This window comes from Triplophysa dalaica, chromosome 22, assembly GCF_015846415.1.
Source record: "Triplophysa dalaica isolate WHDGS20190420 chromosome 22, ASM1584641v1, whole genome shotgun sequence".
Classification (NCBI taxonomy): domain Eukaryota; kingdom Metazoa; phylum Chordata; class Actinopteri; order Cypriniformes; family Nemacheilidae; genus Triplophysa; species Triplophysa dalaica.
Window position 1 is genome coordinate 17,839,667 of NC_079563.1, and position 27,786 is coordinate 17,867,452.

The window sequence follows — 27,786 nt, forward strand, 5'->3', positions numbered from 1 at the left end:
ACAGACAGAAGCACCTTTATTATTACTAACATTTTAGTACACTTTTTTATTTCTATTGGGACCGATTATAAGTGTGACAAATACATTTTCAGACTTGTACCATGTAAATGTGACATTTCTATTGGATAAAAATAAAATAATAAAACATGGGAAATAATCTGTGTTGTCGACTCATTTAACACTTATTTGTTTACGAGTTTGTTTAGATCCTGGAAGACAGCTAAATCTTATTCAATTCTTCAGAAACAGGCAAATAAAAAACATAAATAGTCCCTGAGGAAAAGACAGTAACATTTAATAGTTTTACCAATAACATCTTACTATTTGAAAGCCTACTGACAACTGCAGCACACTAAAAACAGTTTTGGGCGGAGCTCTGCATCAAACTGCTTACATTTCAGACAGTATTTCATGAAATATGAACTTCTGCATGAGTATAGTTTAGTCTAGACTTAATACTATACTATACAAACTGGAAAGCTTCTAAAAGTATTTCTCTTTAAAAAAAAAACTGTTCTTAACGCTCAATAAGAGGACCGGCTTTCTTATAAAGCTACACAAGTTGATATTTAATATGCTTAGTTTTATATCTAGAATCAATTTTGGACGTGACCGCGGGTGCATTTACAGGAAGCATTTCCTACATACTATTTCTATTTATGAGATTGTCAGTTTAGTGGAGGATCACATTTTCATAGCTGCCAAGCCTGCCATATTAACAAAATAAAACACAATGCATGTAAATACATCTAAATAAATAAAGCCAAATCATTTTGAATAAAATCCCACATTTTGTGTCAATGCAGGGGCATCTAAAATAAACAATCAAAGCACTATGCTTTCAAAAAAAAATTAATGTTCACACCTCACGATGAAACTTTAGGGTCTAATTTGGATATCAATGTGAAGGAAAACATTAACAACCTGATATTTTTCTTCAAGCGAATAAACAAAAAGAGACACTACACACGTTCATTTATTTCACATGTCTTCTCATTGATCCAAACACGATTGCATTGCAATTGAAGCCGTTTTCCAGTTTCTACATCTTTTCTTTGACATCCTCTGCATCTGTGAGGGCTGCTGTCTAAACATTGAAAACAGAATAGAACAAGATAAATCACCCGAAAATAGCATCTATAATCCTGTAAAACGACCAAGAACTTCACCTGTTCAACCATTTTCTGCATCTTCTCAATGACAGACATCATCTTGCTCGTATTCTCTCTCAAACTCCTCTCGTATGTTTTGTTAAGCGTCTCGGCTTTCTGTAAATTCCTCTTCAGCTCTTCATGTTGGCTCATATCCTGCTGACTAGAGGAGTCTATCGCCTCTGCTGCCTCTGAATCACAAACGAAAGGTGAAAAAAGGAGATCTCAAAATTCTAATATGATCAATATTAAGAGCTCACGAGAAATGCATAACATCCTTAATGTAATTTCCTTTGAGGCCTCATCTCAAGTTGCATACTACTGTATATAGCATAAGTGCATAAGTCTGTTAAGTGTACACTGAGACGCAGACACATTTGGAGTCATTACCACAGGTGTGTCTTACCCAGTCTGGACTGTAACGCGGCGATCTGTTTCTCTAGTTCATGTTGGGCTGTTCTGCTGCTCTCCAAGCTCCGCAGCAGATTCGGTATGTTGATGACGTTCCCTTTGTAGTTCACTACATCCGTTTTATGATTGGGAGAAGAGCGGCGGGCGGAGGCTTTCTCTTTGCCGGGCTGTACGGGCAACAGCGCTTTATTCCCTGAGAGAAACCCACAGCGATATGTTTATAATCCAACGAGGATGTTTAAGAACACAGCGAGAGTTTGTTTACATCACACACACCTTCAGCAATGATGACATCATCTGCGTGATCAGTGTCTGTCCAGCGACTGCACAGGTTTCTGTAGACACAAATTCCGTTGACCGTTGTCTTCCTGACCAGATCTAGCGCCTGATGACACAAGAGGACATGAAAAGAGTGATGAGAAGAGGAAATCAAGTAAGCATTTTTAAAACTGTCAATTGTTTTTTTGGCATCCAATAAAACTATGCAAGTTACAGACTACCATCTCATTCTGAATTAATCTTTTTTCTGCACTTTAGAATAGAATTAAACACATCAAAACTGTGGAAAACACAAATGAAACTTTGGGAATTATAGACGGTTTCATCTTAACAACATAAATAAACGCTGCCCAACGGCCACTTTTGTGACCCCACCTTAACTTCCGGGTCACATTCACAAACAATAGAGTGCCTGTAGATTATTACAAGCAAAAGAAACCGAGAAAGAACCGTTACTTGGCTAAACTTGTCTCTCCAATATTTTGAATTTACACTGCAATACCAAGCTCAACCGCTAGATGTCAGTGTACCGTACGGTTTGTTCAAATGCGACCAAACTACAGAACCCATTCAACAAATCATTTATTTAAGACAATAATTATACAATAAAATAAAATTATAATGTAAATGAATATTAACATAAATGAAATAAATATAAATAGTTATATTACTAGACACTAGCCAAACACAAACAGGAAGTTAACTGGGGATTAACCGTCTATAACTAGAAAATACAAATAATTTAATTCTATGTGATCATCGTCAGTGTTTTAACCCTCAAATATCTCAAATATTTTATTATGAAAAAATATTTTTTTTGTCATTTCATCACGGAACATCTTAAGCTGAGATGCTGTTTAAACAGTATTACATCTATTCTGAGCAGACATTGGCTGTATGTTCTTCATTAATCAGAGTCATTCATTTTTAAAGCATATCTTTCAGTTTTCCAAAATTCGAAATGTCATCCAGAATTATTCAGAATTCTTAGAAACGTAAGAAATCAAACCTGAGCAGGACTGATACACAGGCCAAGAGAGAGCAGGATGTTGAGGAGGTCTTGCTCTCTGACACTTCCTGTCAGCTGCCGGTCAAAGAACGTCCATGACAAAAGAACTTTACGAGGAAGTTCAGCGGTCCAACCTGGTGGACGTTCCTGGAACCATAGAGAGCGAGAGATGTTAAGACAAATCACATGAGACTCACATCTAGACACAATATGAGTTGATTCTCACGTTGTCTTTAGACGTCTGATTGTCCGATGTCATGCTGCTCTGAGCGTCTCCTCCTCCAGTTTGAGTTTGACTCTCTTTCACATGATCCAATGGTTTCTCAGCTGGCTCAGTCTTCTCCTTCGCTGAAATCCCATCTGTGTCTTCCTGCTCATCAGTCTCTTTAACTCTCCTCTTTATAGCATCAGTTGCTTTCTTTTTCGCAAGCTGCTGTTCAGTTTTTTCTGCCTTGTCCTCCTGCAGAGACGCACTACCTTGTGAGCGTGTACAATAAACTGATCACATGAGAAAGCTTTCTTAATTTAAAAAGTGTGATGTACTGATGGTGACTGTGTACCACAGACGTGCTGTTGTCTTCTTTGTGGCAGGAGGGGGAGACACTAGGACCCTGCGGCAGACTGCAGAGACACTGATACAGCTGAAGACCAAAATCCCTCTGCAGCATCTCGCTGAACATCTCCGCCATTAGACTCACCTGTTACCAGCAAAATAGATAAAACGATATACCATTACATTAGGTTTTATTATCATATTATCAATAATACATTGCAGTAATGAACAAGCATGGTATTGTTAATGTGATTCGTGAGATTAAAACTTGATACCGTCACATGCCTACATCAAATAATATTGCTTTATATCAAGCCCCTCATTGTATTGTACAATATTCAAAGGCCCCCCTTCCACTACCAAAACCTCAAAAGCTCATTTTAGAGCTTATTGTTAACTGGAAAAACTTAAATAACTATCAAAAAAATCATTTTAATGTAATTCAATGCTAATTTTGTCTCATATTAAAATATTGGTCACCCTGAGGCCCTCTTGGAAGTCTGATGGGGCCACCTTTTGGGCCCCGGCCCCCCTGTTGAGAACTACAGCTTTATAATATTGCTTAATTTTTCCCATTGACACAGCCTTGGAAAACTTGTTTTAAAGGCAGATATCCTTTTTGATGAAAGATTAAGAACATGTCATTTTGCACAATTGTGCACAATTCTCTTTAAATTGTAAGACTTTGTTTATTCTGACTGGACTGACCTCACAGCTGTCTCTCGTCTGAGTGCTTTGCAATTCCAACAGTGATGACAGACACACGACAGACAGATTCACACCAGCAGCTGGATTAAAAACCAAAGACGGAACCTCGGGAGGTGTCGATTCAGCATTCTGAATTACACAAAAATAAAAACAGATCTTCTTTGATGTGATACTCCCTCAAAAAATCTCACCATTGAACAATTTCTGTAGTCTGTACCTGCTGTTCATGCCGTAAATGTGTCCACTCTGTCTCTGTTGGTATCAGACTCCACACATCTGGCAAAAACACCACGACCGTCTCTGTTTTTCCTTCAGACAGATATTTGAGCTCAGCCATCCGATGCCTTTAAAGATAATGAAAGAGAGGTAAATGAGAAATGTTGTAAATGTATATAGACTGAGAAATAAAATCGAGAGTTTAAGTAAAGTTCACGAAAAAGGTAAGAGGAAAAGACAGACCACTGTGTGCAGGCTGAGAGGTCCACGTCTGTCTGATGCTTCACACAACGGACGGCAGTGTTGATCAGAGTCTGACTGTCCTTCACAGGCTCTGCTCCATCAGTACTGGATGACCAGGAACCCCCCGGGAGATGAAGTTCCCCTCCGATGTCTATCACCATAAACTGAAGCACAGAGAGAGAGAGAGAGAGAGAGAGAGAGAGAGAGAGAGACAGTGAGAGAGAGAGAGTGAGAGAGAGAGAGATTGTAATATTATATTATTAATAAGATAGATTCATAGAATGATATTCTGCATTTGTTAAGGTCACATTATAATAAATGAACTATGTATAAAACAATATCAATAAAATTAAACACTTCAAAATTTGTGTATTTATGAAACATTTACAAAACAACTGAAATTATATAAGAATTTTTGTGTGTTTTCAATTTTCTGTTGTGTCATGAATCATGTTGGGAATGTTACGCGTAACAATTATGAAATGAAAAATAATTGACATATTCACCATAAAAATCATATTTATTAAAAATCTCTTACACGTATGAAACAGTATAAAAACTAAATGTAAATCTTTTTTTTCTGTTGGGTCACACCCCCCCACTACAGATAACAATTAATGAAATTAAGAAAGAAAATAATAAATTAAGAACATATTATATCAGACATTTTAATTTATTTAGTTTTTTTTTTTCAACATATCAGCACTGTAGGCTATTTATGGTAAACTCATTCATGATACAAGCAAACTTAAAAAAAAAGATCATTATTACACAATAACTTAATTTTGTTTTAAACAAAGCAAGAAAAAATCACATTGAAAAATAAACAGTATTAAAGTTACTAAGTTCTTTTATTTTAAAATTGTGTATTAAATAAACATTTATAAAATATTTGAAACTTGGTACCACACTTGAAAAAGAGGATTTAGTATCACTTTCACAGTATTTATAAAGTAGATTAAGCAAAGATGTTGCTAAACTCTTTCAAGCAGATGTTAAGTGAGCTCAGAGATGCTGAGACCTGACAATCTTACCTTAAACAGTGTTGTGGGGTGAACAGCATCCTTCTGCCTCTGACCGTCCTTTGAGAGATTACAACACAGTGAATAAAAGTCCTCAAGACACGGCGTTGAAAGTAACAGAACCTGAAGAGAGAACAGAATCACATCATTACAGCCCAGTCAAGAGCATCTGATAGTCAAGAAGAGAATGAGACGCATCACTCGTACCCTCACGGTGAATGTGGAATCTGTGGACTCGCTGACAGTTGCTGCAGTCTCAGGCTTGTGTGACCCCGCGTGAAACAGACACGGACCCCTCAGACGCAGAGGATGGTTGGGAGGGAAACTCTCGGTCCAGGACAACTGAAGGTGGAAGAGGTCTGAGGGCCTCTGCAGGTGTGGGTACCTCCGCTGCAGCTCCAGAGGGTCACAGGATTGGCTGGAAAAAATCAAAAGGAGATGCTGAAGAGACGGTTAATCAGGGTATAATATCAGTTTCATCTTGAGATATTCTTTTAAGCATTCCCAGAAATACGAACCAGACAGAGTTCAGGGTTGATCGTTGTTTTTATTATAGTACTGACTTACGTGTCCCTGGAGAAGCAGGAGAAGAGAGGCCTGCTGTGTATGTTTATCGACGCGCTCTTTTTTGGCACTTCATCCTCTGAGACGGCCCTCCATCTTTTCCTCTTTTGGTGGACGGGGTCTCCTCCCCACGAACCTCCGCTGCTGTCCTCCCTGTCACAACGCATCACAGGTGCACGACCATGTTAAAAACACAGCTGTTTTAAAGCAGTCCCCAAAAATGACTGAGGCGCTGTCCAGAAATCTTTTTTTTTTAAGAATTATAGTATAGAGGATGTGTCATGTACACACAGTATGTGAATGTTTTGTATACACAGAATACCCAAGAGCATAGTGTGTGGACTACTATATCCCATAATGCAATGGTCTCTTTTTATTTCAACTGTGAGAAATGAACCAGAGACAATATCATGGTGACTTTTGACCTATTCTAATACTGCAACTAATTAAGAACATACAGAATTTAAACAGTTCAAAAGGTCAAATACAACCACAAAACTGGAGTAAATATGCAAATGAACTGTTTTTCATTCTAGTTACTATAAACTATTCCAGCATGGCTTTAACAGTGGGTTCGTAACAGCACTCAAACTCACCAGCGTCCACCTCTCCGTCCACCCATGACCTCTAAATGTCTCTTTCTCCCCCCGCCCCAACCTTCAAATGGACCGTTCCACGGCATCTGCTGATGATGGGGCATCTGGATCATACCACCTGTCACGCGACACATCAGACGTGATCACAATGCCATACAGAAAACTTTTGCATCAGTCTATCACATACCTGGATTTGGCTGCATGCTGGGAATCAGTGGTGGGATCTTAGGAGATTTCAACAGTGGTTGTGGTTTATTTCCTAAAATTCCAGGCTTCGTGTTTGTAGACATGGACGGCAGCAGTGGAGGAGGAGATTTAAAGGGCTGGTCACACAGAATAAAAAAACTACTCAAACATACAAAACAGCGAATAACTGATGACAGTTATTTTTAGGAAAACGATCTCTTTAAATGTCAGTTTAATCATGACGGCAAAGAAATTATACCTGTCCGTTGAGGGTCTGGACCCTCTGAGCCATCCAGTTTATGGATTTCAAGGGGTCCTGAACTGCCTTTACCAGGACCTTTTCCCCCACCACCGGGACGCGACCCACCACAACACTGCAACACAACCACAAACACTCCACTGAAGATCAAATCTCGCTTTATTCCACTGTCTGCTGGAATATCACAGACACACACCTCACTGGGAAATGAACCTCCTGATCAACAATCCCATGATGCTCCTGCATCTGAGTGACCACCCCGGTAAAAACCCGCTGCCGCATCTGAACACAGCATCATTCAGCATTTACACACTAACATATGAGAAATTGTATCTTCTTTATCATGCATGAGATTATAAAATACAATCTAATCCTGTATACCTGAGTCTCCATATCAGATTTTCCTTTCTCCTTTGCATGCACAAAAAAGTATTCTGAGTGCAGGTATAGACAATATATCATTAAATAAAATTAAATGTATCAGAAAGAATTACTACTATGATTATTCAGTGCCAATGTTGTTTGACATTATGTGATTGCTCAACAGTAGTACGTTTGGTATAAGTGTGTACGACGCTAATGTCAGTTTAAAGCCCTCTTCTTCATACATAGATCTTTATTCTCGTCTGATTGATTATAATGGATGTTAAATTCTATGATGTGAGATTTAAAAGCACACACTTACTTGTATTTTGTATCCGCTGTGGTTTTCTTCCACACTGACGCTTTTGTTTGTCTTGTGTCAGTTCATCAGAGGGCGTTCGGTGCAACAGCGACTCCCGCGGTCATTTGTCGTTACTACAGCCACAGCGCTAAAACGCTTCAAAATGCATGCGATTATAAATACGATATTTGATACCGTACAAAAATTAAAAAACGTAGTATCTTTATTCATATATTGATGTTATAACCTTAATAAACCGCCACATTTGAATTGTTTTGATTTGACCTTGCAGTTTTCCTCCAGTGCCGCAGGTGGCGCCGCGGCGTCTGTTAACTCACTCGATTGTCTGCCTGTCCGCAGACACACGTGTGAAGATGGAGGGGCTAAGGCTGGAGTTTCATGAGATGGGTTTAGATGATCGAATGTTAAAGGTAAAATAAATATGTTATAACTGATGTCTCTTTCGGAATATGGTATAGATTTTTAGAAATCTGTTTGTCGTGTTTGACTTGTCGGTATCTGCTTGGGTTTTGTTTACATGCGTCTGTGGGATCGGGACTGTCATGTTTGAGCCGAATGAACTTAACAGTTTACAAACATCTTTTGTCCGTTATTCTTTTTTATTCTTTTAAATTATTTTCTGTAATCGATTTATTAGAAATGTCACAAGTTATTTCTACAAGAATACAGCGTGTCTTGTATTAAGGAAACTATATATGTTGCTACTTTGCAATGTTTTTGACCAACGTCTTACCCCTTAACCATAGCTTCTGGAAGTATTTATATTAGAGCTATTACAGTAAAGCTCAACAACAACAACGTAATTCCCCACACAAAAATAAAGAAGTATTATAATTGGTATTTATTAGGATTGTAATTTTCCAAGATACCGTAGTGTTTTTTACCCTTACCATAGTTAGATAATATTAAACTACATAGTTATAGTACTATATAGTTGAACAGTTCACTATAGTTAATAATGCAAAATACTGGAGTTTGCTTTACCATGTGTAGTAATTAATTACTGTAATGTATTACACTGTTCTACATTTTACTTTAGTAAATCTCCTACAGTATTTTTTCTGTGAGATAATAACAGAAATACTTCAAAATCACTGTAATTGTAATTAACTTAAATGCTGAGCTTGACTATGTGTTTATTTCAGGCTCTGGCTGATTTGGGCTGGGCTCATCCCACCCTCATTCAAGAGAAAGCCATTCCACTGGCACTGGAAGGGAAAGACCTGATGGCCCGAGCTCGAACCGGTTCGGGAAAAACCGCAGCCTATGCCGTACCAGTAATCCAGCGGATCCTCACCTCCAAACAGGTAACACAGGGCTGTTTTTATTGCGATAACTCACGGCCCTAGAATATAGGTTTTGCTTATCTTGTTTCTTTGCTATGACAGACGGTTCGTGAGCAGGCGGTTAGAGCTCTGGTCCTGGTCCCGACCAAAGAACTTGGCCAGCAGGTCCAGACCATGATCAGACAGCTGACGGCATTCTGTAGCAGAGATGTCAGAGTTGCAGACATCTCCAGCACAGCGGATATATCGGCGCAGAAGTGAGTACTGCGGGGTGATCTTTGAGGCTGGTTTCCCGTTGTTCTTGATGTCAGTTTAATATCAGTCTGATAAATCAGTTCTTGATGATCCTAAGTGCACGTGAATCCTCCATAGGCCCATTTTAATGGAGAAACCGGATATTGTGGTTGGCACGCCATCCCGAGTTCAGGCTCACATCAGTGCTCAGAATCTGACGCTCTCATCATTAGAAGTTCTGGTCATTGATGAAGCCGATCTGCTTTTCTCCTTTGGGTTTGAAGGCGACCTGAAAATCCTGCTGTGGTACGTGACAGGCTTGTTTTCACTCATTAGTAATATATCAGACAAGACAAAAGCCATCGTCAGACTCTGGTGTGTCTAAATGTTCATAGCATGAAGTTCCATTTTGTTTTCTCTCTTCAGTCATCTACCCAAGATATATCAGGCCTTCCTCATGTCTGCTACACTGAACGATGAAGTTCAGGCTCTGAAAGACCTCGTCCTTCATAATCCCGTGAGTGAAGAACAAGGAAACATGCAGGGTTTGTGTGTTTTTGATGGATCTGAATCTAATGGTTTGTCATGTGGTGTAGGTTACGTTGAAGCTGCAGGGTTCTCAGCTTCCAGACGCTTCACAGCTCCAGCAGTACAGCGTGAAGTGTGAGGAGGAGGACAAGTTTCTGCTCATCTACACCCTCCTGAAGCTCGGCCTGGTTCGAGGAAAGACGCTCATATTTGTCAACGCTGTGGAACGATGTTACAGACTCAAACTGTTTCTGGAGCAGTTTAGCATTCCTGCATGCGTCCTGAACTCGGAACTGCCAGTTCACTCCAGGTGCGAAAGAAGAAACTTTAAAATTCCAGTTTCTTAAATCTTGAATCTGTCACTAAAGAAATTAAACAAAACGGAAAGACTGGTTACTAATCTTTAAAGGTGGCGTGTTAATTTTTTTGGAGGATCTATTGACAGCAATGCTTATTATATACATAAAAATGACTTTATTTATTTATTTATACGTTATCTCTTTCGGCAAAGAAAGTAACGGCATCTTAGTCCTGTGTCTGCCACCGTAGTGCTTTGAAAGGGGTGGAATGAGCTGTTGGGTGCAATTTGCAACCTCACATCTAGATGATGTTAAATTTCATACACTGTACCTTTAAACAAACATCTAGTTCTGCCCCAATGAATAATGACAGAAGGTTCAAAAATGATGTGAATTATAAATTATGTTTATATAATTTTTTAGGTGTCACATCATCTCTCAGTTTAATCATGGATTCTACGATTACATCATTGCCACAGACGAACATGAACTAGAAAGTCCTGCTTCAAGTTCCCAGAAATCCCAGGGAAAAGGAAATAAAAAGAAAGCAGGGAAAAGTGGAAAGTACGGTTAACTAAATATAGTACTTTACATATTACAACTTAAAATCAAATGTAATTGTTTGATCCTAAAGGATAATGTTGTAATGTGTTGAAAACATTTTCCCCCCAGAGGCAAAGACAAGGAGTATGGTGTTTCCAGAGGGATTGACTTTCACAACGTCTTCAATGTCATCAACTTTGATTTCCCATCATCAGTCGAGTCGTACATCCATCGTGTCGGCAGGTGAGCATATTTAGATATTTAGTGATCGTTTTTATTATAGGTCAGAGAAGTTAAATGAAGTATCGCAAGTTTGGCTCTAAATTTTCATGGCTCTCTGCAGAACGGCTCGGGCAGACAAACCTGGCACTGCTCTGTCACTCATATCTCACACAGAACTTTCTCTGCTTGAAGAGGTGGAAAGGGCTCTCATTGGAGGTAAAGTCTATAACTGATCAAAAATGATTTAACAAACATTTTAATTAAGTTTATCACGTGCCTATAACATTTTTACCATGGTCTATAATTCAAAAAGTCACTTTATAAGCCTTGGTTGACCATGTATACTACCAAACCACCTTGTGTGACCTTTGACCCTTTACCTATAGTTCTTTGACTTTATGTATCATTTTTTTATGATCCCATTTATCTCTGGGATATTCACTGTTATCTTATCTTGCATCAGATAGATAGAAAATAATACAAAATAAAATTGGAAAGGCTTAGTAATAATCTGTAAAATTTTAAGATGTATTGCAAATCATTAATACTTATGTACTAATTTTAAACTAAACTTAATATATGTATATATTTTTCGATATAATGTTATAGATCTAAGACCTGCAAAACAAAACGTTTTTTCTTCTGTATATACAGACGCCTCAGATTGCGTCCTGAAACCGTACGGCTTCAAGATGCAGGAAATCGAAGCGTTCAGATACAGATGTCGGGTACGATTGTCACCGGATTGTAGTTGAGCTTTTTCACATCAGTTAATAGTTTAGTTCATTTGAAGTACAGAGTCTCTCGTGTGTTGTAATATGTGCAGGATGCAATGAGATCGGTGACGAAACAGGCGGTGAAAGAGGCCCGACTGAAGGAGATCAAACAGGAGCTTCTGAATTCAGAGAAGTTGAAGGTTTGATTGTCTCTGTTCGCCATATTGAAGCTCATCTCTGTTTTTGAGTGTCTGTAGTTACTGATTTAATCCATTGCAGACGTACTTCGACGACAATCCCAGAGATCTCCAGCTGTTACGACACGATAAAGATCTTCATCCCGCCGTTATCAAACCTCATCTGAAAAATGTCCCAGAGTACCTGAGTATGAAGTTTCTTTGATTTAAACAAATTGTTTTTTTTCTGAATATTCGTCATCAATAGAATGAAATATTAGGCATAACTGATTTGAGTCTTTCATTTCTGTTTTAGTTCCGAATGCATTGAAAAGTCTTGTCAATCCACTGTACGGACGAAAGCGAAGGTTCAGAACAAGAGGAGTGGATGGGATGAGAAGCAGCTTTAAGGTGAGAAAACAGGTTTTCCGTCTTCTTAAAAACATTAAAACATGTTATTATTAATTAATTATTTTATTTGCAATGTAACCTCTTTCTCAATATCTTCCTAGAGTAGTATTTTGTTATTTGTTAATTGTTTGAAAACGTAAAAAAAAACATAAGGTCTATGAGTAGACCTTAAGTAAATATAAGTAGATGATGACACATTAAATAAATGCTCCGCTGTATGTGTTATCGTTTTGTTTGCAGAAGAATTTCAAAACCAAAAATCCACTCAAGAGTTTCCGATACAGTAAGAAGAAACATACAGAGAAGAAGAGCAGTAAATCCTAACAGCAGATGATTTCTGAACTGTGTAGTAATTCAGAACTTATGCATTGTGGAAAACTAACCATGCCGATTGTGTACAGTGAAAGAAGAGGCACAGAGTGTGACGGATGTTATAAGTATAAATTATATTTGAATCAGACGTCTCACTATATGTTTGAAATATTCTTGATGGGTATTGTAATATTGTATCTTTCATCATTACTAAAAGTGTACTTCATTCAATGCTTTGTGTTTGTTAATCATAAACATTTATTATGAGAACAAGCTCTCGTTTTGATCATAAATTAGACATTTTGTTTGTAAGAGGATATGAACACTTTTTAACTTTAAGAATTGAATGCTTCCTCGCCTTGATTGTTTTTATCTGAATGAAAAAGACTCACAGATTTAACAGCTGTAGTTAATACAGAACAACCCGCATTTTATGCGACAATTGTATTAATACAAAGATCACAAAAAAGACTCCATATAATTCAGATCATCGGTTAAAAACTGATTGTGTTAGCCACGTTTTTATTAATCCTAAACATTTCATTTAATGAATATGTGCATGGTCATTAAATGCTTGAGTCAGTGTTTATCTAAACTGAGATAGTAATGATTTGGCAATGACCGGGGAAAGGCAGCTCAATATCAACATCTAGATATATAACAGTTAGGAATTCACTCGTACACTACTGAGGGCAGAGAGAAGCTGCGTCAAGTCAGCACACATTTACTCATTCAGAATATAACACTGTAAACTTCCTGTATTAACACACTGCTGACACTTGTGCTTAAAAATCCCAACTGTACATTTATGGCATACAGGTAATAGAAACAATTACTGATGATTTACACAAGACGGTCATGTAGTATGATGTATAAAAACCACAACATCAGCGTTTGAACATTTTATGTTCTGGATTTTTCCTCTCCCTCTCATGTATATTTCTCATATAATTTTTAAGGCTGTTAGCAGCAAAGCTATGTTAGATTGAATACAGCATTTGAGAGATCCAGCGGGATTCTTATGATCTGTACGGCACTAGGGTGAGGGAGGCTGATTTCACACATGACCACACTTCAAACCTTCATTTTTACTCTCAAGTCTCACAAGAGTTCTCTATGAACTACCAGCTGGTATATTTATAACAGGTTTAAATCAAAATATTGCAGGAATGTTTCATATGTCCAGTGAGAAAGCGTCCAAAGCCGAACTGCAAAAAAAGATCCCAAAAGCCAATACGATTCAGTTATTTATTTACATGAAGACAAAATACTAGAACTGTACACAGAAACACACTTTGAGACATTAAATTTGGTCAGTCACTTGCACTGTGCACAATATTGAGATTTTCATTTAATCGTATCTCGCTCCTCGCCCAACACTTATTAATATCCAACACGTTAATTAGAGATTCACATTTACAAAAATGATAAATCCATGACGAAATTCTACATTTACACTTTACACTACAAAGGCAAAGCTGAATAATGTCTAAATTTAACCTGCAGCATTTTCACTCCGAATGTCCTACATTTATAAGGCGGATGAACAGTCTGAATATCAACACACTGCTGTCTAAAGTAAGGCACAGCGGGGACATAAAAACTTGAGCCCCTCCATGCTTTAATCCACAAGAGTCCAGTTTTTTGTTTGCGTCGGACCCTGAGGAACAGTCAAGTGCTTTCGAGACCCTTCAAGGAACTCGGAAGAAAACAAAGTTCTCAAACAACATCAAAACTGGCGGCAGAGTAAGTGTGGTGCATCATGGGAAATCAGCCCCCTCTAAGCCTCTTTTTGTATAAAGTCGTATCAGCTCCTTTTGTGTGTTAACTATGATTGGTGCACACTGGACGCACCAGCCCAAGAGAAAGAGAGAAAGAATTGAAAAAAATAAAGGTAGAGGTGGCCAAAGAGAGTCCGTTCTGATTCACGATGATCACATGATCTCACAGCAGGAGTTCTGCTTGCGTGCCTAGAAAATACACATTACACATTAGAAAAGTGTTTTGGCTGTGACAAAAAGGTTGCAGAGTTTTATAGTATCCTTAATTCATTTCCTAAGGCATTATGTGTGGATGCTACGGGGTTACAAAAATTTGTCAGGTTCTGACCGTTTTATAAAAGGCTTTCGATTGGTTTCCAAGATGTTCAGACTTCTGGACTAAATCATCCAGTTTTTCTCCTCTCTCCAGAAGTGACTCCATTGTGTTGTGCTACAGGAAGCAGATATTGCATTAAATATGAATGACTTGATTCAAAACAAGATTTAAACAATATAGATTGCTGACATTATGTCTCATTTGCTCACCAGAATAATTTTGGTTTCATCCAGTTCGGCTTGTACTTTGGTCATAGCGTCTGCCTCACGTGGATTCTGAAGAACATAATATTTGGGGCTAAATGAAATGTGTAAATGAATGCCTTTAGACCCCGTTTAATCTGACAGAATGGCTTTTCTTGTCCGATGCTGTTTATTTATTCATGGGTGTAACTCACCTGGTATCGAGCCAGGTGACTGTCCAGTGCTGTGTACTGAATAGTGGCAGATGACCCAGAAGGCCAGTCTATACTGCTCACCTGTTTGGAGAACTCATCCAATACCTACAGACGACCACAAACCTGTTTAGATTTGCTGCCTGTATTTATCACACTTATATGTTAATTTATGAATCAATCACTTTATATTAAAGGTCTAGCATCTTTCATTCTGAGCAGATTTCTTTATGCTCTATTTGACCCTGGTCTTACCTTGTCCAGTAAGGTAAAACACACTCTAGATGGGTATTCGTTGTCTGCGATCACAACGCCACTCAGATTGTCATTCCGCACGTACACGTGACACAAGTACTCTATCGAGACAAATACAGACAGATTATACAGGATTTCTTGCCTGATTTCATGGTTCACAGGAGCACATCTGAATAATTTAGTGCTCTAATTACACAGTCGACCTAATAACAGTGCTTTGGCCTGCACAATCTACAATTAAACAGCTAGAATCTGAGCAGGCCAGTAATACACATGTTGATAAGCTATCACTGACCTTGTTCTTTAACAGACGCTCGAGTGCCCAACGCTGACCGTTCAACAATCAGGGCGCTTGTGAATGTCATGAATTCTTGTACGCTACAAAATAAACACAGAAATTTACAAGACATCAAAACACACCTTTTATTTCTCTTTGACATTAAGAATAGTTCATGATCAATGAGTTCCATCTGAAGTAGGGCTGCACCATATTTACGTTTGTATAGGCAATTTGAACAATATTGAAAAACCTAATAGAGGTTAAATCAACTTAAACTTTGACTAACATTACTTTTGCAATACACGCATTTGCAATATTATAAAAGAATGTATGCATTAAGTAGTATTATTGTAATCAATAGCTATACATTTGATGTACATTATGTTGCACATACAAATTATTTGTATCTTTGGTTTATTTATCTTTGTAGATTATATCACACTCTAAAAATGCACTGCTGCTAGGAACAAGACTTGTGGTACACATCTGTGCAGCTCTTATCTGAAGTATACCAGTGTCAACCATAGCAACATGAACCCAAGACAGCCGTGATGTCACAAACACACCTGGATCTCTGAAAGAAACTAAATGATGATAGATCATATGCCGCTTTAAGCAGGTTGGCCTTCGTCGAACATTTGTGCAAGATACTCAGACTGTACAGCTTCATGGTGATTCTGGGCAGGACCTACAACAATAACACATTACTTGTCATTTACAGACACTATAAGACAATAAACTGATTTCTTACTTGATCTATATCACCATTCATTGAATCCAGCACAAGATAAGTGGTCACAGACAGGTTTATTCAAATACATTTCACAGAATAACAAAGTGATGATAGTGCACAATGAGATCTGATTCAATAACCTTTCAGTTCATGTAACGTTAAGTTACTTAACAATCCTGTATCAAGACATGACAACCATCGGATATGATGTGCATACAACTGACGTGTAACTATAATTCAATACAACTCAACAGGCTGCTCAAAAAACAGCTGTTTAGCTGCTGTTCTAAATGTAAAACAACACCACGATATAATACAGACAGTGTCTCAATTCTTATTTAAATAGATTTGTCGATATAAATTATTCTCTGTTAATTATATAGTAAGTGTCATTTCTTACCTTCTCTGTGTGAAACGAAGACCGTAGCTAGCTCGTTAACAGCTAACTTAATCTAATCTAAAGAGATCACAATGAGTTTCTTTAATCGTTGAAACAGAATAACGTGCCTCAATATATCTGTAAAATAAATGAAAGCATCAATAAATATCTGTGTGATGAAGCCGATGGGATTAAGAAAAGGAAGAAGACATTTAATGAGCTCACAACTACGAGAGGGATTTTGTTCCAGAAACTTGCTGGCTGCCAGGCAGAAGGTGTTTCAAAATAAAAGTCTCTCATCCACACCCTTAAAAACGAGGCCTGCAGAAATTAAAAGAGCGTTTGGTGATCGTCAATACGATAAGAACACGCATATTTATCATGATAAATATTATTATGGGGGATTTTGTTAAAAAACTTGCTATTTTACGGAAAGCTCCCTTTCAAAATTAAAGTCCCTCCACACCCATAAAAAAGAGACGTAGACGCTTTTTCTATGACATAGGCAAAATAAAAGTTGACCAAAGAAGACAAAAAAATCTATTAAAAACGTAATTATATTTAATATATACTATACATGTTATTTGTATATAATTGTATAGAGTTTTGCATTACACTATGCAAATCAATAATAATAAAAAAGCAGAAGGAAATTCGATTTAGACATTTTATTACAAAAATGTGTACATTATAATAGTGGTGTACACAAGCCAGTAATGTGATGACAGCTCAATGGGAAATGATTCCATCTTTTAATCTCATTCTGATGAGCATTCACACAAGATACCTTGAATTAAATAAAAACGATATTTTCCTGTCTTCATACTCTGTTCCACAGAGAAATGTTCTGTAATCTGATATTCTTAAATCTTACCAATTTAAAATACTAGATAATGAACATAAAGGTCAATATTGCACTTATTACTTCACTTCTAATAATCATCGATTCTGTATTCAAAGGTATAGTCTTCAGTGGTTACACTGTCCTTTCCAAACCACGAATCATACCACGAGGTCGTGGCCTCAGTTGTTGTTGACATTGTTGTAGTGGGCGGACGGGTGGTGGTCGTTGTGGTGGCAACTGTGGTCATACTGCCCTTCATCCTCTCCAGTCGCAGCCTGCGCAGACGCATCAGACGCAGGCGGCGCAGACGCTCGTTTTGGGGGGCCGCAGTGCTCCTTGTACTCTCAACACCGACGCGGCTGTTTGGGCTTCCCTTGCTGTTGGTGGCCAACCTCGGTTTCTTTCCACTCTGAGACATGATCTGTTGGATCCGAGCCCAGTTAGATTTAGTCAGAGTGAAGCTACAGGGTGTTGCAGTGGCGTCATAGCCCACAACACAAAGACGAGTCTGCGATGAGTACCCGTCTGCCCTCGCCGTAACACGATACTCGCCGGGGTTTAGAAGTCGCCAGTAATCACCAGTGGGAGCTTCATACAATACAGAACAACAGAAGTTAGATACAACTGACCTTTACCAGCAATACCATTATTAAAGTGTTTGTTGCTGGGGAATATGCTGGGATTCATTTGTGACTGCAGGATTGTGTGTTACCGGTTTTCATGTCATGTTTGATGCCCTCCACCGAGATTGTGGCATTTGCTAGAAGATTCCCGTCCACGTCCCTCACAACCCCTTTAATACCACGATGCACCTGTCGGTCACATAAAAATCAGGACATACGGACTTATCAACTTCTATTACGAGTATGAAGCAACCCCTGTTGAAAAAACAGCATATGTTGGTTTGGTATGTTCTAATGCTGGTTTGTGCTGGTTTAAGATGGTCATGTGCAGGTTTAAGCTGGTCCTTAGCTGGTTTAAGGTGGTCAAGCCAGCAACAAAACATACCTAAGCCTGAAAATGCTGTTTTTTAAAGTTTTTAAAAGTTATTAAAAACAATCAAAATTTAAGACATTTCAAAGTCTGAATTACGCTTTGTTTATATAATTTCCTTATAGTTTTATTAGAAGAAGGCACCTCGGCATCTTGCTCAGACTAAATTCAATTCAACGCACAAGGCCGCTGAATCGTACGTCAACGTCGCCGCCATATTGGACAGGTCAAGACTGCTTTACAACCACGGATAAAGAAGGGAGCTGTGGATTTTCTGCATATAAAGCTCAATAACTTTACCTTTTTAAGCGATTTAAGGAATTTACGTTCGTGGAGTACAACAACAGTTAAGTGTTCTCTTAGAATGTCGATAGTTGGATTTGGAAAAGTACGCTTGTCAAAATTAAGAATCCCCACTCATCGGACGTTAGAGGGCGCGCTCTCGCTGCTGTGGGCGTCACAATCAAAAACTTGCACCGTGCGTTTTATTTTAACCACCACATTTCTCTACACAAGGATATCATTGAGAAATGATTTGATAAGGTCGTAACCTGCTCAATGAAAGCCAGCAGAGCCTCTCGGTTGTTCTCCCACTCCATTGCCAGTTCACTCTCATGAGGGAATTTATCACAGCCCAGAAAGATGGAGATCTCGAAACAGTTAGTGTGCAGATAGCTGAAGTCGTTCATGCCTATAGAGACGCAAAACGTTATGAAGCTAAAGAAGAGATCAAGACTTTTATTGATACACAAGGAAACATATGTTTTAGTCCTGCAAATTGTAAAGGTGTAGCTCAAAGACTATCAAAGCTTCATGCTTGTGTGTCGCCACATACCTCCAACGACAGGCTTCCAGCTGGCACGGTTGATGATGCCCTGGCCGCCTGTGATGTCATCTGTGTGACAGGAACCGCGGTGGTTCTCCGTCATGGTGAGGTGACTGTGAGCGTAGGTCATGGCCAGCCAGCGGAACAGGTTTTCGTCGGCGGTCTCGCGCAGGGCGCCCTCGTTCTGTCGCTGGATCCTGGCCCACGTCTCTTCATTCATCTGGTGATATTGCAGAACCGGCTGGTTTCCTCTGTCGTCGGCCCGGGTCGGACGTTGCATGTCAAAGGGGTAGACGACAATCTTTTCTCCGCCCTGCAGATTAGCCCCCAGAACAAACGGCGTCCTCTCCATCCACGCGATGATGGCTTTGGTTTCAACAGCCACCTAGATTTGATTATACAATTTATGTTTACTTGTTTTGTCACTTTATTTAGTTGAACTTCATTGTTAAAAATTTTCAATCAAATTTTTTATTTTTTGTAAATATATAATACGAAATACACTTACTTGTGAAGCAAACTTGTGTGTGATAAAACTCGCACTGAGGTGTGTTTATTTTTGTTAGCATCCTACATTTTTATTCTATTTTTAGTTGCTTGTTGTAATTCTTTCAATCGTAAACCTTACAATTTTTTTACTTATAACATAAATAGTTGATAAAGGTCTAAAAGAAATCTACGAAGCTATTGTTGAAATTTCTCTTTAGTATGTTGATATTTTTTATTTTGTTCAGTAGTTAAAAAATAAATAAGAAGTTGCCTGACTCTAAACCTATTTAGAATCATTTTAGGCACATAGCACATTCAACGTTCATGGTTGTACTATAACTAGTTTGACCCTCTCTCTATTTTACTCACAGAACCGTTGAGGAAATTCTCGGGAATGGCAATGTGATGATTTGGAACGATCCGTGGAACCCATCCCCTGTCTTCCGCACCCCACAGAATGCTGTTCAGATCTGGGAAGTTCTGGAAAATGTCGTAGCCTTCCTCTGTCCAATGACCCAAAGCCCAATTTCCCATCTCAGAGCCCTGTAAAAGATAACATTTACCCTAAGTGAGTTGCATGATAAACTCATTGACGGACAGGAATTTTTTGTGATAGTGGATCGCACCATCTCGTATGCGAGCTCGTAGGCATCAGGGTTGAGTGACGGCACTAGATGAATGCGAACTCCATCCACGAGGCGGCGGATTCGTGGGTTGTCGTCGTTGTACTCTTTACACATGAACTGCATCAGGAGAAGCAGAAGTTCTCGGCCCAGAACTTCATTCCCATGAAGCCCTGCGGTGTAACGAAATTCCGGCTCACCTGACGGAAAACATAAGAATTGGTATGTTTAGTCTGTTTGTAAGTCGACGAAGTCTTGGACGAAGACCTGAATGAGGTCTTGTTTACATTTTGACATTGATCTTAGTGTTCACTTTTCTTCCTTTAAAGCACACTTTTAAACATTCCCAAAGGATACTAAATTCACACGTTTATGAATTTATGAAACTCTAACCTTTTTCATGTTCTCCAGGGTTATCTGAAATCTCCATGGCGTACATCTTCAACCCCTGCGAGCTTTTACCAATGTTGTATATTCTGGTGATGTTTGGACATTCTTCATTTATCACCTTCATCATCTGTTTGTACACAGGAATCATTTGGTGAACCAGGGAACGACTGCTTAACCAGATCACAGTACAGCCACAAACACCTTCACACTGAACGTGTTGTGACATGAGCATTGACCTCTGTGCCCTTCAGAACATCCGTGCGGTGTCTTGATCTCACCTGTCTCATCTCTTTGTAGTTGTGATGTCTGTAATCTAGGTCCTCGGTGGGCTGAACGTCGTTCTCGGTCGGATAACTAGCTGATGAAAGAGATAGATCTTTGTTCTCTCTAATTAAAGACAATATATCTTTGAACCTAGATGTGTACCGAAAAGTGTAAAAAGTAACCCTTTTCATTTAAAATGAAGAAATATCGAAAAGTATACAGGACTCTGTTGAAAGCTTACTGGGTAACGGGCATCCAAGCACCTCCAGCCTCATACACAAGCTGCCATTCCAACTCTGCGGCAAGACACGGATGTGCCGGGCCACCACGGGATACGAGAACTCCGTCATCACTGGCGTGTCCTTATCCACGTTCCCATAAAAGAGCTGCCCGATGAAAAATCACAATGACTTTGACCTCAGTAAATTCAGGAGAAAACCTCTGCACCAGAGACCGGCACCAGCATCACGTCTAATCCTTAAAAGCTTAATCGTAGAGACTGACCCATTCAGCATAACCGTCGTGAAGCACCGTCCAATCACGGCTGTCGTTGCTGAAGGCCACGAAAAATGACGAAACAAAGTCGTTGCTGTAAGAGAATTAGATCAGAGATGAGGGTGCTTGTCTTTCAAAGCCTCAGATGTTTTTGCATTTCAGCATCTCTTACTGCGATTCTGAGTTTCTGCCCTGCGTGATGACTCCGGTGAACTCCACCTCACGCCGGGCGTCCAGCTGAAACCAATGCTCCTTCTCTTCTGTGTCGGCACACCACGCTCCACCGTACACATCCTCCTCATCTGGTGAACTCTGAACAAACACTCTTATCAAAATCATGTACCAGCTCTTAAAATGAGAGTTCTTTCTTTAAGGCAAAGCCAGTAACTTTAAACAGGTATAAGGAATCTCATCTTATGTTTTGCATGGAATGCTTGAATTCCTGTGAGACTTTACGTTTCCATGAACCTCCCGTGGATTGGTGGTGTAAGTACCTGCATGTTCAGACGTCCTCTCAGTGCTGAAAATCCATGATGAGACATTGAAGATGCCAATATCTGATCGTCCTCCACACGGTGAGACTCCAGACCAAGAGGAGGACATTCTAGTAAAGAATGTAAAGTGAGACTTTTCAAGACGCTCTTAAAGGAACAGTTCCCTTAAAATGAAAATTCTTTCATCGTTTCTTCACCCTCATGTCATTTCAAACCTGCATGACTCTCTTTCTTCTTCATAACACTAAAGAAGATATTTTGAAGAACTTTGAACAACATTGATTTTCATTGTATGAACACCACAGAGACATTTCTCAAAATATCTTCTTTTGTGCTCCACAGAAAAGTCATACAGTTTTCAATGACACAAAGGTGAACAAATGATGACAGAATTTTTATTTGTGGGTGAGCTGTGTCTTTTTTATAAACACTGTTAATAGTCGACTGTTTGTTTTACAGAGGAAAACTATTTAAGACTTAAGCGTCAGCCAGCAGCCATTCTAGCCTTTGTGTGTGTGTATAATCTCAACGCTGCCTCGAGAAAGAACCGACTCCAGCTGGAAACAACATCACTGTGGGGGAAGAACATGTCGACTTTGACATTTACTGCCTTCAGTTCTGAGACAGTTCACTGAAGTCACGGAAAACCTTTTCTGTTCTGAGGGTCCGTATGAGGTACTTAATGAAGCTTTCACAAATATTAAGTGTGTGTGTTGTTGGTGCCGTTCCGATTATACTATGATTAGTGGCTGTTGTCCAGAAATACTCACTCTTTGGCTCGGCGGGAGGAAGCGTCTGCTTTCTCTTCTCCTCCTCCTCCTCCTCTTCCAACAATTTCCGAAGTTTTTCGGCTGTTTTAAGGGGAAAGAGAGAGAGAGAGACAGTACACTCAAAAAATTAAGTTGTTGAATGTACTTAATTAAATGAATGAACTTAACTTTTCCACTAAGTTAAATTACATTTATTCAACAAAATATTATTATATATATGTAATACATTTTTAACATTTATTAGACATTGTTCCATTTATCTTCAATAAGACGATATTGAGTCAATAGAACTCAACAGAATTGCAAATTAAGGATTGTAATCGCCCACGACCTATCCAACCACAAATCTCAAAAATATAATAAACTCTTCAAAACCTTGAAAAAAAAACCAAGTGTTTATTTTTTCTGAAAAATGCATAAAATAACACTTATTTAAGAAAATAACTAAAATGCAGCTATACGCACGGCATGCTGGGAAATATAAGTCCTCTGTCCAATTATAGCTATTTTATGTTAAGACACAACTCCTTAATGTTGTCCCAACATGATTGGATTCAGTTATATGACTTATCATAAAAAATCATGTTGTTACCACATTTTTCAAAAGTTGTGTGGATTTAACTTAAGCAAGTTAAGTAAATTGAACAAGCAGCAAATTATTTACTTTGAGTGTATTTCTACTTTTAGTATATTATTAAGTTACAAATAGTTGATATGGGTCATATTATCTTTCTGTTTCACAACAAGACTATTAGATAAATGCCAGTATCGGTAATACTGAGATTTTGGTACTGAAGTGTGTTTGGGTTGGTCATGGTCCTAAAATAAAAAACAGCTTTCTAGTTCCTCAATATAACTGGCTTATTTCACTCCATCTCATTGAACAGCCTTCGATTGTCTTATTACGTTCTCATTTATAATGAACCTTAAGTCAGACCTTTCTCTTCTTTGGCTTTTCTTTCTCTCTCCATTTCTTCCTCTAGTTTCTTTGTGGCCACTGATGTTAGAAAGAGAAAATGTATTTTACAAAACATTTACAATGTTGCTATTTTACCGCAGTGTATAATATATGATGAAAGGAACAAGGTTTTCCATACGTACGGTCAGCATAATCGTATTCTTCATACCAGGCGGTAACTGCCGGAGGGGCATTGCTGGTTTCCTCTAACAGAAAACAGGAATTGAGAGAGAGCGCAAGTATATAATCATGATTCATGAGGTTGTATTTATTTACATTAAAGTAGTGAAATATATAATCACATTTAAGTTGTTTGAGGAGATTTAAATCAACAGAGATAAAAAGAGGCCACCCCATTATTTAAGTCATATCATCAATATAATCAGCCTGTAGTTACCTGGGATGGGTAAGTATATACGGGGGTCGTCTGTGTTTCCCGTGGGCTTTTTGTCTTCAGGAATGAGGTCGGGTTCTGTAACTTCATCTATCAGGTGAGTAAAGAGTTAAAGTTTAGTGTTATTTTACTCTCGTTCTCCTCAAAGGATCAGACTCTAATTGACTTTACACAAAGTCTTGCATCCCAGTAATCGGCCTCATGTGCTTTGAGAAGGGGGGGTGTTGTGGTCTCTTTGTTACTGTGGATTTCTACAAAAATAAAATAATCAATACTTATTGTGGTCTGTACAAAACGTTGTTGCTTATTTGGGGTTTTAATAAATTGCACATCCAATCAAGACCATTGTAAATATAGCTAAATATAAATGTCAAGATTTGTAATGTTTCCTAAAGAAATAGTTTTAAATGTAAAAATGTAACATCAAAGAGAAAACATATTGTATCAAATAATCTGGATTTGTGTACATTTGATCAGAAATGTATCATATTGAGATCTTCAATAATATTGACTATTGATTGCAGACAAATCTGAGCTCATTTTGACACATTGTTGACATCTCAGGAGATATTTCAGGAGAAATATGTGAGATGCAGATGACACTTAAACAAAAGTCTCCATTCGCTCTCCATTTAATCTCATTGATGTTGATGTTGCTGTCATACCTTGGTCTGGTTTCTTTATTTCAGTCTTTGATGATTCTGTTGGAGATACTGAAGACAACAGAGGAAATTTGATGTAATAAAAGGTTCATTTTGAGATACAAAACCTCATGAGCATTTACTTCCAAAAAAAGGTGTTTTTAGGTACAGTTTGTATATATATAGTACATACACGTGTCCCAATCCAACTCTAAGGGCAACTTCTCTTCTTCCTTCACTGCTGGCCTTCTGGTTGGTGTCGTGGTGGTCTTCTGTGTGTTTGGTTTCCTAGTGGGCTTTGGTGCCTTGGGTTTCTTTGTTGGTTTTGGAGGTCTGGGTTTCTTTGTTGGTTTTGGTGGCTTTGGTTTCTTCGTCGGTTTGGGTTTCTTGGCTTTGGCTTCTTTCTCGGCTGCTTTCTTTGCCTTGGCTTGTGAGAGAAAGTTACGGGAGAATGGTAGTTTATGTACTACAGAAATTCAAGTTCTCTTTAAGATGAAACACATGTGCCTTTTTCCTTTTAGTTTAGAGGACTCAGCTCTCCAAATGGAAGGCTGACAACATTAAGCCAGAGGACTTTGGCAGATTAGCTTAAACCTTTAGTTTTACCTTTTTTTTATACGAAGAGACAATATTTATCTCATTATTCTGTTTTAAATATCAACTGAATTTCAGATATCTATTCAGATATCTATTCTAAATGAATTGAAGACAATTTGTGAGAACATGGAGATGAAGAATCATCTGACAAGCAGGAACATTTCTCAATCAGTGTGGCGATGGTTCAAGCTCATAATTGTCCACGGAACAAAAACAAATCCAAGACGACGTCAGACAAATTAAAGAGACACTTATGCAATTGACTCAAACTACCATGGCCTGAAATACTAGCAAATTAATTCCATGCCATGGAAACATAAATACAGTCTCTTTGTGGGGTGAAAATCATCAGATATGAATAACTAGCAAGCTTACACCTAGAAACCCCTCAGCGACCTCTCGTCACCATCAGGCATCCTTCCGTTTATCATTTTGAAAGCTACGGGACTGAAGGACAGCTGTCACATGGTTCTTTCACAACGCTTGAATGCTTCAATCCAAACCAAATGTTGGTCTGTCTCTCTTACTCTCTGTGTTTCCTAAACCCATAAAACTCTGACTTTAGCAAAAAACGAGAATGGATTCATGCTTTTGTTTTCCATACCCGCAATGATTGTTTTCACAAGCCATCTGTGATTCATATTCAACAAACTGTAATTTCATTTCCACATGGCAAACAGTAAAACTGTGTCAGTCCATCGACCAGACGTGGTTTAGTTAAAACCGTTGCATAACCTCAGAGGAGCCAGCGAAGCTTTGGGTTGAGCCAAATATGTCATGATGATAAAACACAAGCTTCCCAGACGAGACTGAATCACTCCATGAATGTTAGAAATGTTGCTTACCAGCTAACACCTCTTCAGGACTCTTTCTACTCTTTGGTTTTTCTTTTTCAACCACCGCTTCATCCAATTGAATATCTTCTGAAGGTGTTTCCTGCAATTCGTCTCTTTTTGATTGCACGCTGCTGTTTTTCCTGGTCTGAACGTCTCTGCTCCTCGTGTTGGATTTTGCTGTATCAACTAATTCCACGTTAATCAGAAATGTCACAATCCAGCACAGGGCGAGCAGGACTGCACACAGAGGAACCCTCGATGTCTGCATCTTCAACTCTTTATCCCCACAAAAGTTTGAAAGTATGAGGAGATGGTTCCTTCACCAGACGAAAAGTGTTTAGCTCTGACAGTTTGAGGAATAAAGTCAATGCATCCGATTGTCTATGCACACAACTTCATCCAAATGTTTGGAGCTTTCTGGACTGCGTACCTCTGATGGCTGTTGTTTCGTCTTTCGGTGGAATGGAATTTCACTAACACCCCCCTCCGAGTGGGTGAGCGAGAAAGACACATCCCAAAGAAAAAAGAAAACTCATTTTAGGGGAGGGGACTGGGGGAAGAGAGAGAGCACGGTTGAGAGAGCAATTCCTGTTTTCTTCTTGGTTGACATGTGAGAAAATATATATATATATTTTCTTGTTCTACGTGTAAGAGCTCATATATGGTTACTCATGATGAATGATAAAGACTCCTTTTGTGGTTATTTGCATATGTGTGATCCAGGGTACTTTGGGGGCCGCTGTATGCGAAGAGTGACTTGATTTTTTCTCATTTCAGAAAGGCAAAGCATGTATACGAGATGTCCAAGACTAAATTCTTTCATCATTAATCATGTACATTTGAGAGCACAGGTCTGGTTTTATTTACATCGGAAGAAATTAATGTTCATGGATTCAGAACCCAGACATACCAAAAACTAAAAGACATTATAAAACAGTCTCAAACAGCAAAGATTTGATAGAATTTCAAACCACCTTACTGTCATTTCAGAACGAAAATAACTATGTGAATCGTGTTTTGATGTGCATATAGGCAAACTGATTCAAACTAAGGATATACAAAGATTTACTGTTATTATGAAAAAGCAACTTTTTATTGACGATGCCATCTGACATGAATAAAAAACAAGTGTTAAACTACAGACATATGGGTTTCTGTTGCTCTCATTTGGACTCTATTTTATCTTCAGCATCTTTCTCTATCCTGAGCCAGTGGACTGTGAGTCAATTCACATAATGTGATGTTCTGTCAGCTACATCTACTTAAAAATAAAAGCAACAAAAATAAAAACTTATTACATTAAATTACTGTTAAATTGTAGGAACGCTTCTTCAGACAAACTAGATGTAATGCTCTGTATTTGTGAAACATAAATAGCCTTTTACATATTCAATAAAAGAATATACTGTAGTCAAAGTGCAAAAA

The 27,786-nt window shown here is 38.5% G+C and overlaps 4 protein-coding genes across 8 annotated transcripts; 1 reads left to right on the forward strand and 3 right to left on the reverse strand.

Moving 5' to 3' along the window:
- ccar2 (cell cycle and apoptosis regulator 2) lies at window positions 1-8,097 on the reverse strand. 4 transcript variants are annotated; one of them, XM_056736972.1, is made up of 19 exons: window positions 7,883-8,097; window positions 7,579-7,631; window positions 7,394-7,479; window positions 7,198-7,312; window positions 6,940-7,075; window positions 6,753-6,870; window positions 6,160-6,309; window positions 5,800-6,010; window positions 5,605-5,715; window positions 4,571-4,734; window positions 4,329-4,455; window positions 4,112-4,240; window positions 3,411-3,548; window positions 3,077-3,310; window positions 2,851-2,997; window positions 1,839-1,947; window positions 1,558-1,755; window positions 1,170-1,342; window positions 1-1,087 (listed from the first exon to the last, which is right to left on the reverse strand). In XM_056736972.1, the coding sequence occupies exons 2-19, from the start codon at window positions 7,588-7,590 to the stop codon at window positions 1,043-1,045; spliced, it is 2,403 nt and encodes an 800-aa protein (XP_056592950.1). In that variant the 5' UTR covers window positions 7,591-7,631; window positions 7,883-8,097; the 3' UTR covers window positions 1-1,042. The 4 variants fall into 4 exon arrangements, with proteins under 4 accessions (XP_056592950.1, XP_056592951.1, XP_056592952.1 ...); XM_056736973.1 differs by having other exon boundaries at window positions 7,579-7,608; window positions 7,883-8,034; XM_056736974.1 differs by lacking the exon at window positions 7,579-7,631 and having other exon boundaries at window positions 7,883-8,034.
- Window positions 8,098-8,156: 59 nt separating this feature from the next.
- ddx56 (DEAD (Asp-Glu-Ala-Asp) box helicase 56) lies at window positions 8,157-12,840 on the forward strand. Its single transcript, XM_056736977.1, has 14 exons — window positions 8,157-8,292; window positions 9,028-9,189; window positions 9,271-9,425; window positions 9,541-9,708; window positions 9,829-9,919; window positions 9,999-10,240; window positions 10,653-10,793; window positions 10,902-11,015; window positions 11,116-11,210; window positions 11,649-11,722; window positions 11,821-11,910; window positions 11,990-12,095; window positions 12,203-12,297; window positions 12,538-12,840. The coding sequence occupies exons 1-14, from the start codon at window positions 8,236-8,238 to the stop codon at window positions 12,619-12,621; spliced, it is 1,674 nt and encodes a 557-aa protein (XP_056592955.1). The 5' UTR covers window positions 8,157-8,235; the 3' UTR covers window positions 12,622-12,840.
- A 259-nt stretch (window positions 12,841-13,099) lies between these two features.
- ykt6 (YKT6 v-SNARE homolog (S. cerevisiae)) lies at window positions 13,100-17,102 on the reverse strand. 2 transcript variants are annotated; one of them, XM_056736979.1, is made up of 9 exons: window positions 16,973-17,102; window positions 16,769-16,885; window positions 16,202-16,323; window positions 15,651-15,733; window positions 15,356-15,456; window positions 15,104-15,208; window positions 14,916-14,981; window positions 14,719-14,820; window positions 13,100-14,579 (listed from the first exon to the last, which is right to left on the reverse strand). In XM_056736979.1, the coding sequence occupies exons 3-9, from the start codon at window positions 16,303-16,305 to the stop codon at window positions 14,544-14,546; spliced, it is 597 nt and encodes a 198-aa protein (XP_056592957.1). In that variant the 5' UTR covers window positions 16,306-16,323; window positions 16,769-16,885; window positions 16,973-17,102; the 3' UTR covers window positions 13,100-14,543. The 2 variants fall into 2 exon arrangements, with proteins under 2 accessions (XP_056592957.1, XP_056592956.1); XM_056736978.1 differs by having other exon boundaries at window positions 16,769-17,018.
- Window positions 17,103-17,400: 298 nt separating this feature from the next.
- Window positions 17,401-26,923, reverse strand: aebp1a (AE binding protein 1a). The gene is made up of 19 exons (XM_056737119.1): window positions 26,371-26,923; window positions 25,122-25,355; window positions 24,953-25,000; window positions 24,291-24,377; window positions 24,037-24,099; window positions 23,873-23,932; window positions 22,936-23,016; window positions 22,166-22,275; window positions 21,844-21,983; window positions 21,681-21,765; window positions 21,418-21,562; window positions 21,191-21,270; window positions 20,916-21,039; window positions 20,526-20,722; window positions 20,269-20,442; window positions 19,420-19,795; window positions 19,136-19,275; window positions 18,304-18,403; window positions 17,401-18,179 (listed from the first exon to the last, which is right to left on the reverse strand). Exons 1-19 carry the CDS (start codon window positions 26,627-26,629, stop codon window positions 17,680-17,682), a joined length of 3,003 nt encoding a protein of 1,000 aa, XP_056593097.1. The 5' UTR covers window positions 26,630-26,923; the 3' UTR covers window positions 17,401-17,679.
- Window positions 26,924-27,786: the final 863 nt, after the last annotated feature.